Source organism: Peromyscus leucopus, chromosome 1 (assembly GCF_004664715.2).
Source record: "Peromyscus leucopus breed LL Stock chromosome 1, UCI_PerLeu_2.1, whole genome shotgun sequence".
NCBI classification, from domain to species: Eukaryota; Metazoa; Chordata; class Mammalia; order Rodentia; family Cricetidae; genus Peromyscus; species Peromyscus leucopus.
Genome location: NC_051063.1, coordinates 134,461,594 through 134,471,770, shown reverse-complemented (window position 1 = coordinate 134,471,770; position 10,177 = coordinate 134,461,594). Strand labels below are relative to the sequence as shown.

Sequence of the window (10,177 nt, the reverse complement as noted above, 5' to 3'; positions counted from 1 at the left end):
GGTGCAAAGCTACACAGAGAAACCCTGTCTTGAAAGAAAGAAAGAAAAAAAAAAGACTTTTACCCCAGCACCATGCTCCAAGAAAACTACAATGGTTAACAATTTCTCCCACCATTTTCAGTTCTGGAAATGGTTTTCCATAAAGAAACACCTCTTTCCATAGAATGAGCTAAAATTCATGAGTGCAGTAGTTTTTCCATGTCCACGAGACACTGGTTTTGCTCATCCTCCTCAACTAGAGGACTTTAGGTCAACTTGATGCAAGGAAAAAAGAAAATGTAGGGGCAGCCTAGGTTACATGAGACCCTGTCTCAAAAAAAATCAAATCAAATAAATATTGAAATTAAAAAATAAATAAATTAAAAAATCAGTGCAGAAGAAGCAAATCTGATTTTTCAAGTTTCTCATAATACTGCATATTATTATCATTATCATTATTATTTTATTTTTTATTTGGGGGAATCAAGCCAGGGCTTCTCTGTGTGGCCCTGTCAGTACTGGAACTCACTTTGTAGACCACGCTGGCCTGGAACTCACAGAGATCCTCCTGCCTCTGCCTTCTGAGTGCTGCTGGGATTAAAGGCGTGCACCACCACGCCCTGCGAACACTGTTAATATTTCACCGGATTCTCCGAACCCCGAGGCGGGAGGGGCTGCAGTCCTGACTAGGCAGATGTGGGTGTGCTACCTGTGTCATTAGCTCTTTGAAGGTTGAATTTCACTGGGCATCAGCTCAGAAACCGGACGCCTTCACTGGCATCAGGAACAGAAGAGCGCATGTGTCATTTGGCCCTTTACTAACCGAACACCGCCCTCTCCCCGCACAAGCCACGCCCCCGCCGGTAGCCCCTCCCTTTCTGGTCTGACACGCCTACTCGAGTCAGACCAATCAGAAGAGGCCTTAGGCGGGCGCTACGGCCCAGCGAACCAATAGACGGGCAGCCGAAGCCGGGCTTGTCCGGGCAAGCAGCCGCGGCGGCCGGCAAGGACTCCACGTGTAGGCCGGGGAAACGCGGCAGGGTCTTCAGGTGAGCTGGGGGCCGGCCGTGGGGAGTCCCGGGCCGCCGGTTCCTGCCGCCAGCCGCTCGCCTCTCTTGGGGCGGGCCGGTGTGCACCCATGCCGGGGTGCGGCCTCACGCAGTCCCGGCCCGGCTTGGGGGCTGTGGGCCTGAGGGGGCGGCTCCGGCGAGGTCCTGCAACCGGTGGGGAGCGCGGGGCTCTCCTAGTACTTTTCTTTCTTTCTTTTTTTTCTTTTTTTCTTTTTTTTGGTCTGGTAAGCTTTGGGGTAACATCGGGCACCTTATTGCGCCAGGCTTTCCCAAACTTGAGGATGGGGTCTCGGGTCCTGTCCCCAGACTTTGCCTTCTGCCTAGGGCTACCTATTGAAAGCTCGCGTTAGCGGTTAAGGGACAGTGACTTCCCGGGGTCATCTGGTTATTTCGTGCTAGAATTGGTCTAGGCCGGCCCTCAGATAGAGACCTGGTCTGCCAGCAGGCCGATGGCCCTTAGGCCACAGACGATCCTGGCTTTGCAGTTTCTTGGGAGCCTTCTCATCTGGAATCCTCTTGGGCCAGGGACCCTCGCCTGAAAGCCGAGTGCCTACCATACTGACCAGAGTTAAGATGAGAAAATTGTGTACGTGCCGTTGCTGAAAGGACTGTGTCCTCCGAATGCTTCTCTCCAGCCAAATTGAGCTCCATTCAGGGCTGCAAACTGTAGGAGTGGGTCCCCTTGGTAATTGTTGGTTCTGACATGTCCATAAGGCCAGGGACTATAGGAAGTGATCACTTTTATCTCTTCAAATACAAGGCCACGGAGACTTTTTCTCAAGGAAACCTAATTTTAGCTTCTTTCAAACCTTGCCAGCAGGAAACATCTGCCCTCCCTACCCCACCCTCAAAGTCCACGATCAGCACTGGTCCTCTAGGCCACTTTCTCTCCCATTGCTGGGCTAAGGCAAATTGAGATTCTGAATTTGTCAGTTCTGAGACGGGTATGAGGAAGTTGCTGACAAGCTCTTTTTAAGATTCATTTTTACTTTACATTCATTGGTGTTTTGCTTGCATGTACGTCTGTGTGAGGATTCTGGATCCCCTGGAATTTGAGTTACAGACAGCTGTGGGCTGCCATGTGGGTGCTGGGAATTGAACCAGGGTCTTTTGGAAGAGCAGTCAGTGCTCTTAACCACTGAGCCATCCATCTCTCCAGCTCCAACAAGCTCTTTTCAAGAGAGAGGGCACTATTTGGAGACCGGATGAGCAAGCTGAGAGCAGATGAGTCAGCAAGGGTCACTGGGTCTCCCCCCTGGCTGAGTGGCTCAGTACACCTCATGCAGATGATGGCATCAGCAAACACAGAGCTTTTCCTCTTTCCTCCCCTCTGCTTTTGCTACCTATTCCTGTGCTACTCCTGCCCAGGCTCCTGGTCTAACCTCATCCTCCAGTCAGGTAGCTGTGACGTCCCCTGAAGCCCTCCATTCTCTCCCTCCTTGTATTGAGCTCATCCTTGGGTCCCTTCCAGTGGCTCAGCGTTCCCACTCTACCTGTTTCCACACCCCCTGCTGCCTAGCTGTTTACAGGCCGCACCACATTCTTGGCTCTCTCTCTCCCTGGCTCTTGGCTTTGTGTTTTCTGAGCGCCCTTCCCTCCCTGGGCTGCCTGGGAAAACATCTGCAGCATCCTCTCTATTGCCAGGCCCTCCTGAACTCAGCGTTTCTTCCTGTTTTGGTGTCTGCCCCGGTTCTCAGGTTCCCTTTCTGTTAGTCCCATTGCTCTGTGGTTCCAAGGACATTGAGCTCTGTAGTACCCCCCCAGGCCCAACGCTGGGTGGCCCAGCTTGGACTTCTGAAGAGAGTCTGCCATAAGAGAGGGGTAGCAGACCCAGTAGGGAGCTGCAGCTTGCTGACTTGAAGGAGCCCTGCGGAAGACTACCTGTTGACTGAGGAGTGTACAAGTCAGTGTCTTGCGGTGCACAGGATACATTTCTCTGCTCTTCTGATAGACAGTTTGTGCCTACTGGTCCACCTGGGTGCCTCGGGCCTCCCTCACTTGACCAATAGACTGAGGACCCCGGAGTAAGAGTGGCTTGTGGAAGGACCACGAAAGTCAGTGGCAGAAGATGGACTGGTGTAAAGGAAGAAGCAGTCTTCCCGGCTGTAATCCATCTTATACTTTATAGTGTAACCTGGTGACCGCAGGTGGCCCTTCTGCCTCAGCCCCAGGTTATTTCTTTGTCAGGCTTTTGTCCTGGGTGTCTCTGCTCCCCGCTCCCTCTTCCCTGCAGGGTTACTGTTCCCTGTTTCCACAGAAGTGCCTTCTAGGCTCTTGATTTTGTTTTGCCTCCTTGTACCTCTAACCAGCTCTCAGCACACCAGCTGCTGCGTTTCCATGTCTCTGGGCAAACCAAGCTCCTCGGCCCAGCATCTGGCACAGCTGGGACCCCAGGGAACCTCCTTGCAACAGTGGGGAGATGCGGGGGTTCCTGAACAGCATTTGGTGATACAGAGCAGCAGCTGGGTCTGCAGGCCGGGGGTGTATTTTGGGAAGAGCAGTGAGTCCAGCTGGAGGCAGCTCTGGCCTGAGGATAACTGGCTGCCCAGTGTAGGAAAGAGAATCGGCCTCGCTGGAGGAGAGGAACAGAGACCTGGCTATTGAGCCGTACTGTGTGAGGTATAGGTCAGACACGGGGCACAGCAGTTTATAAAGACCTAGGTTAAACCTCGCTCTGCAGAGTTCAGATATGGGGATCCTAGATGGGTCGTGTTCAGCTGCGATCTGTTTCTGTGACCTTTGCTTCCCTGTGTCCACACTCCCAACAGTCTGGTAAACTACCGCTTTTAGAGGTGAGCTTGACTCCGGATTCCTATCAGCCTTTAACCAAGTTACTCAGCCTCTGGGCCTCACTTCTTTCTGTAGGACAAGGGTGATGATACTCTGGTGTCAGTGGGGAGGTAGAAGATTCCATGTAACACTTGTAGAGGGAATTTGTGGGAGGCACGTGTGGCATGCGCCGTGTTCGAGTGCAGTCAGTTCTTTGTAAAGGTGTCTGAGGTTCAGTCAGGTACTTGAGCTGCAAATACCGCTGGATAAGAGGCAGGGTGGCCTGGCATCCTCCTCCCATCCCCTCCCCCTGTGTGATCTCCCTCCAGCACGCTGCCCCGTTGGAAGATAGCCTCCAGGGCTCCTCTCGCCCCTCGCTGCGAGCTGCCTGGCATGGTGCTGGGAGAAGCCCCTGAGTCTACTCAGTGTCCACCCCTCTCCGGCCTGAATTCCAAGGATGTGGTTCGGAAGAGACACAAGAGGAAAAGCCGGCAGCACCAGCGGTTCATGGCCCGCAAAGCCTTGCTACGGGAGCAGGAGCAGTTGAGCATGGCTCCAGGGCCAGGCTCCAGCCCTCTGGCCTCCCCGTCACAGACACCAGCGGACACGGAGGCTTCAGGCAGCAGAAGGCAGCGCCCCAAGGCCAGATCCGGCCGTGGTGGCCCATGCAGGAAAAGGCCTGTCCCCAGAGAAGCCCCAAGGCCTGGGCCCAGCAAGTGTGTCGCCATTGACTGTGAGATGGTTGGTACAGGCCCCTGTGGGCGGGTGAGTGAGCTGGCCCGCTGCTCTGTGGTGAGTTACAGCGGAGATGTTCTCTACGACAAGTACGTCCGGCCTGAGATGCCCATCGTGGACTATCGCACCCGCTGGAGCGGCATTACCCGCCAGCACATGCGCAAGGCCATCCCCTTTCAGGTGGCCCAGAAAGAGGTGAGGACTCCGGGGTCTTGTTTTGACCCGAATGACAGGTTGGGGAGGGAAGCCCTGGTTTAAGTCACCTGGGTGTGGGGTGGGGGGGTGTCCTACAGAAGTCACTTCACTTCACCCCACATGCAGTTCCTCTTCCAGAGAATGGGATCATAGAAATCCAGGGGCTGCTGCTAGAAGAGCTATGTGAGAGGTAGAGGCACAGCTTGCAAAAGGTTTCAAGTCTGTACAGTTCGCCTGCGGTTCTCAGTCAAGGGCTGCTCTTCCAGCCCATCTCCTTATGGTTTCTCAGTGCTGGGAAAAATGATTAGTAGTTGAGATCCGCTATTATACTAGGAGTCTGCAAAAGCATCTGACCATAGGAAACAGTGAAAGCCTTGTAAGTAGACTAGGATCCTTGTCCCGGGGTCTTTGGTAAAGATTCCAACCCATAGATCTCTAGGGCTCTGACATGGTTGTCTGAAAATCGTGGCTAAGGTGGGCATGGTGGCGCACGCCTCTAGTCCCAGCACTGGGGAGGCAGAGGCAGGTTGATTGTGAGTTCAAGGCCAGCCTGGTGTACAGAGTGACTTTTAGGACAGCTAGGGCTACACAGAGAAACCCTGTCTTGAAAAAAAACAAAACAAAAACAAAACAAAAAAAAATCATGCTAGGCAAGCTTGCCCCACAAATTAACCAGAGTTCATTAACCAACAGAACCATGCCTAGCCCTGTACTGGTAAGGGGAAGCTCTTACTCATATCAAAGGCTGCAGTCGCTATCTTCAGGACTCTGCCCCCAGCTTATAAGCTTGCTGACTCCAGCCAGGCCCTCCACACCTGCCCTATGCCATGGAAATGGTGTTCAGGCACAACACTGAGTTTATTGGTATGTGCATATATATGTGTATGTGTTTATAAGGATTATATTAAAAGAATATATCTTAATATAATAAAGATATTTATAAGGAAATGGTGTTTAGGCACAACACTCAAAAGACTTGGTGCTACCACAGACACAAGGAGACCTAATTAAAATGGCCCTGCAGTTTTGCCTAGGGTTCGGAAATGCAAGAGACACCAGTAATTGCTGATGGAAGCGAGGGCAGGATGCTGCTGCTGGGGCTGTGTGAAGAGGGGGCGGAGTTTCTGAGTCTGACACTGTGTTAGGCTGCTGTGGCTCAGCACCCAGGCGAACACACAGTTGCTGGCAGATGTTCGAGACGTGTAGTGTTGGGTGCTCTGGGTTCTACTCAGCTGGCAGCAGTGTCTGCATTCGTGTGGTGTTTCTTTGGGAGTAAAATTATGCAGAAACCAAGGTGAAATTCACATCCTAAGTTGTACCCTATCACAGTTGTATTAGAACAAATACACGTTTTCACAACGAGCACTAGAACAGAACTACTGTTTAACGTTTCTGGGTTATTGGGATTAGGAAGGTTTGGGAAATACTGATAAACCACATCTTGTGACCTTTGTCACAGTGGGCTGGCTAGTTTTGTCAGCTTGACATAAGCCAAAAGTCATTTGGGAAGCAAGAACTGAAAGTGAGAAAATGCCGCCGCCCCCCTCCCCCCCCAAGATTGACCTGTGAGCAAGCCTGTGATGCATTTTCTTGATTGATGTGGAAGGGCCCAGCCCACTGTGGGCAGCACTACACCTAGGCTTGTGGTCCTGTGTAGATGTAACCAACCGTCTTATTAAATAAGAAGCACAGAACCAATGCAAAGAAGAAAGCCAAGAAGTCAGAGCTAAGAGCTAAAAACCTTACCCTTCCTCTCACAGTGGTCCTACCTTTCCGAAAGAGACCTACTTCCTGTGTCTGTCTTTTTTAATAGAGTTTCTGTTCTGCCTTCTCATTGGTTGTAAACCCAACCACATGACCTCCTAGTCACTGCCTGTCTGTACAGACCTTCAGGTCCTCTATGGTTGGTATTGAGATTAAAGGTGTGTGTCTCCAATGCTGGCTGTATCCTTGAACACACAGAGATCTACCTAGCTCTGCCTACCAAGTGCTGGGATTAAAGGTGTGCACCACCACCGCCCAGCTTTCCTATGGCTTGCTAATAGCTCTGACCCCCGGGGAACTTTATTTATTAACATACAAATAATATTTTAGTACAAATAAAATATCACCATAGTCCTGGGTGTATAAGACAGCAGGCTAAGCAAGCCAATAAGCAGCACTCCTCCATGGCCTCTGCATCAGCTCCTGCTTCCAGCTTCCTGAGTTCCTTTCCTGACATCCCTCAGTGATGGACTATGGTGTGGAGCTGAAAGATAAACAAACCCTTTCCTCCTCAAGTTTATGGTCATGGTGTTTTATCACAGCAATAGAAATCCTAAGTAAGACATATTCCATAATGCCCTAAGCATCAAGTCTTTGAAGACTTGATCGTGAGTAGAAGCAGTAGGAAGGTAAGTCTGTGAGCTCCAACTCTGATCCCTCCCATCCATGTTTGTGGTTGGTGGTAATCCCTGGAGCAGGCTCACTTGGGCTAGTGGCGGGCGGGCGGGGGGGGGGGTACGTTTGATCTCTCTCCTACTTGATGGCAGGTGGGGTAGGTGACTGGGGGTGATCCCAATATAAAGCTTAAATGTGTCTTACCATCTGCCACAAAAACAGTCCCATACTAATAGGGAAGGCTGTGGAAGGCCAACAGCTGATAATCAGGAGTTAGCAGGCCTTTAGCCCTGTTTCCCTGAGCATGAGGAAGGGAAGGAACAGGTAGGAGGAGCCAGTACACACAGGAGCAAGGAACTGTATCCTTGAATACTAAGAAGGGCTTCCACTTAGTTGTGTATCTACCAGCGCCAGGCATGGTTCTCTTGGTTCCATTCAACAGGTCTTTATTGATCAGAAAATGGGAGACTGAGGGAGGAGGGTTGATGTTAGTTCTAGCCTGGACTGCAGAGTGAGCCTTGTCTCAAAAGGACCAGGCCAACAAACAAAAGCAAGTCAGTATATGCTGGGCTCTGGGTAAGCGTCACTGATCAAGTCAAATGGAGATTGCTGTGCAGGCGGGGAGACTAGATCATCCCAAGAGCTAAGTGTGTAAAATGTGTAAAGGCTAAATCCGTACTTAGAAAGGGTGGACAGCTTAAAGAAGGACCAGGGTCCCTAGGTAGCTGAGGATCATGGGAGGTCCTCCAAGAGAGGTTGATGAGCTGAGACCTGGGTGGGTGAGAAGGTCTTGCAGCTAAGAAGTCCCTGTGCCAGCGCAAACTGCTTGGCTCACTCACCTTGAAGGTATGGCTTCCATCCATGGCCTCCTTTGACCTTCTCAGCTGTTCCCTGGAATGCTGAGATAGTATCCCTTTTGCAGGTGCTGAGATGGGTTTGTATTCAAACTTGGGCCATCATGGTCAACCGGAGCTCATATCATAGACTCTCCATTTCCCCACTGCTGTCTCCCTCTGGAGTGGCTCATGCACCCACGCTAAGGGAGCTCAGGTGGTCTCCTTCCTGACATGGGACCTTCCTGCCTCCTCTCCCCTCACAGATCCTGAAGCTCCTGAAGGGCAAGGTGGTAGTGGGGCATGCACTCCATAATGACTTCCAGGCCCTCAAGTATGTTCATCCTCGGAGCCAGACCCAGGATACCACCTACGTCCCAAACCTGCTCAGCCAGCCCAGCTTCCACACCCGAGCTCGGGTCTCTCTTAAGGACCTGGCCCTGCACCTGCTGCACAAGAAGATCCAGGTATGTGGTGCAGGATCTCTTTGGGGGGGGGTGGGGGGGGACACGACTTGGGGGACAGCTCATCTGGCTTTCGTAGCTGCTGAACTGTGATGGGACTGTGGACTGCTGTAGCCACCTCCTCCCCTGTGTGAATTCCCCAGTAATAGTCAAATCCCACCAGGTTCATCTCTTTGGGTCTTTGCCCACCCGACTCCTGGCTCTATCCTGTGTCCCCATAGGATGTGTTCTGACTCTTGCTGTGTTGGTTTGATATCCATCTTCCAACTTCTGGAGCAGGGATTTTTTTTTTTAAGTATGTATGGGTGCTTGGCCTGCATGTGTGTCTGTGCACCACATGCATGATGTGCTCTCGGGGGCCAGAAGAGGGCATCAGATCCCCTGGAACTGGAGTTATGGACAGTTGGGAGCCGACATGTAGGTGCTGGGAATTGAGCCTAGGTCCTGGGGGAGAGCAGCCAGTGCTCTTAACCACTGTGCATTCTCTCCAGCCCCAACATAAAGGGAGGATTATTTTGGCTCATGGTTTAATAGGGTCCGTGTGCTAAGGCAGAACATCATGGTGGTGGGAGCATGTGGAGCTCTGTACCCCACAGTGAATAGGAAGCAGAGAAAGGACAGACAGAATACTCCCGAGGTCTCTTTCTGGTACTCTGTTTCCTTAAGCCCCCTCAGTTTCTAGTAGCTTGCAAAGTAGCACTGTCCGCCAGGGAAGAGGTCCACAACACAGCAGCCCTTGGGATGTATTTCGTTTCTAAATCATAGCCGCCGGTATTCTGGGGTGTGTGCTCTCACCCCCTGGAGGCCAGCTTGGCCTCTGGGTTGATGGTCAGGCCCCTTTCACCACACAGTGATGGGTTTGCTCTTGTCTGCAGGTAGGTCATCAGGGACACTCGTCTGTGGAAGATGCCATGACAGCCATGGAGCTCTACCAGCTGGTGGAGGTGCAGTGGGAAGAAGAAGAGGCCAGTAACGCCAAGGCCCATCCTGAGGACAGGGGCCCCGACAGCAGCACTGATGTGGAGCAGTTCATGGAGGACCAGTACTGGCCTGACGAGCTGACCCAGAGCACCAGTGGAGAAATGATGCGGGAGGCCCAGGAAGGGAGGGAGTGAGAGGAAGGAGCAGGCGATGGCACATGGGGCAGGGAGCAGCCTGGTAGACAGGGGCAGAGCACTTACCTGTCCACACGCTGGTTCACAGCCCCACCTCCTGCTTCTAAGGGATGCTAATGACACTAGGCAGACCTTGTCCTAGTGCCCAGCGGGTACAGGGAAAGTGTTGAAGGACCTTCCAAGGCTGTCACTGGCTCCCTGAGCCAAGACTTCGGGGTCAGTGCTGTGCTGCTCTGGGGTAAAGCGTCTCCCCCGGGAGTGGTGGATGCAGTCTGTCCTGGAGCTCCGTCTCCCCCTCTGGCAGGGTGAAGTTCAGTTGTTCTTGCCACCTCTGTTCTTCCACAGATGTGTTCAGGATCACCGTAACCTAGAGTTAGGTCCTTTAAAGAAGACGTGTCCCTGTCTGCAGTAGGACAAACGTTTTTGTTTTCAGGTGTGTTACTGTTGTTTATGTTGCATTTGTTTAACTCTGTGAGGCTGTGTTACTGTGTCTGTCTAAAAAACCTGATGGTCTGATAAAGAACTGAACAGCCGGTAGCAAGGCAGGAGAAAGGACAGGTGGGGTTGGCACAGAGAATATATAATAGGAAAAAATAGGTGGAAGAATAAAGAGAAGAGGTAGCCAGAGGAGGAAGACT

The 10,177-nt window shown here is 51.9% G+C and overlaps 1 protein-coding gene across 1 annotated transcript; it reads left to right on the top strand.

Moving 5' to 3' along the window:
- The first annotated feature begins 936 nt into the window (after positions 1-936).
- On the top strand, positions 937-10,059 carry Aen (apoptosis enhancing nuclease). Its single transcript, XM_028879210.2, has 4 exons — positions 937-1,028; positions 4,148-4,748; positions 8,227-8,427; positions 9,300-10,059. Exons 2-4 carry the CDS (start codon positions 4,212-4,214, stop codon positions 9,537-9,539), a joined length of 978 nt encoding a protein of 325 aa, XP_028735043.1. The 5' UTR covers positions 937-1,028; positions 4,148-4,211; the 3' UTR covers positions 9,540-10,059.
- The last annotated feature ends 118 nt before the right edge of the window (positions 10,060-10,177 follow it).

Excerpts from the sequence above, each read along its gene's own strand:
- Aen (XM_028879210.2), top strand. The coding sequence starts at position 4,212 with ATGGTGCTGGGAGAAGCCCCTGAGTCTACTCAGTGTCCACCCCTCTCC. Across the intron at positions 4,749-8,226 it reads TTCAGGTGGCCCAGAAAGAG|ATCCTGAAGCTCCTGAAGGG; the intron begins GTGAGGACTCCG and ends CTCCCCTCACAG. Across the intron at positions 8,428-9,299 it reads TGCTGCACAAGAAGATCCAG|GTAGGTCATCAGGGACACTC; the intron begins GTATGTGGTGCA and ends TCTTGTCTGCAG.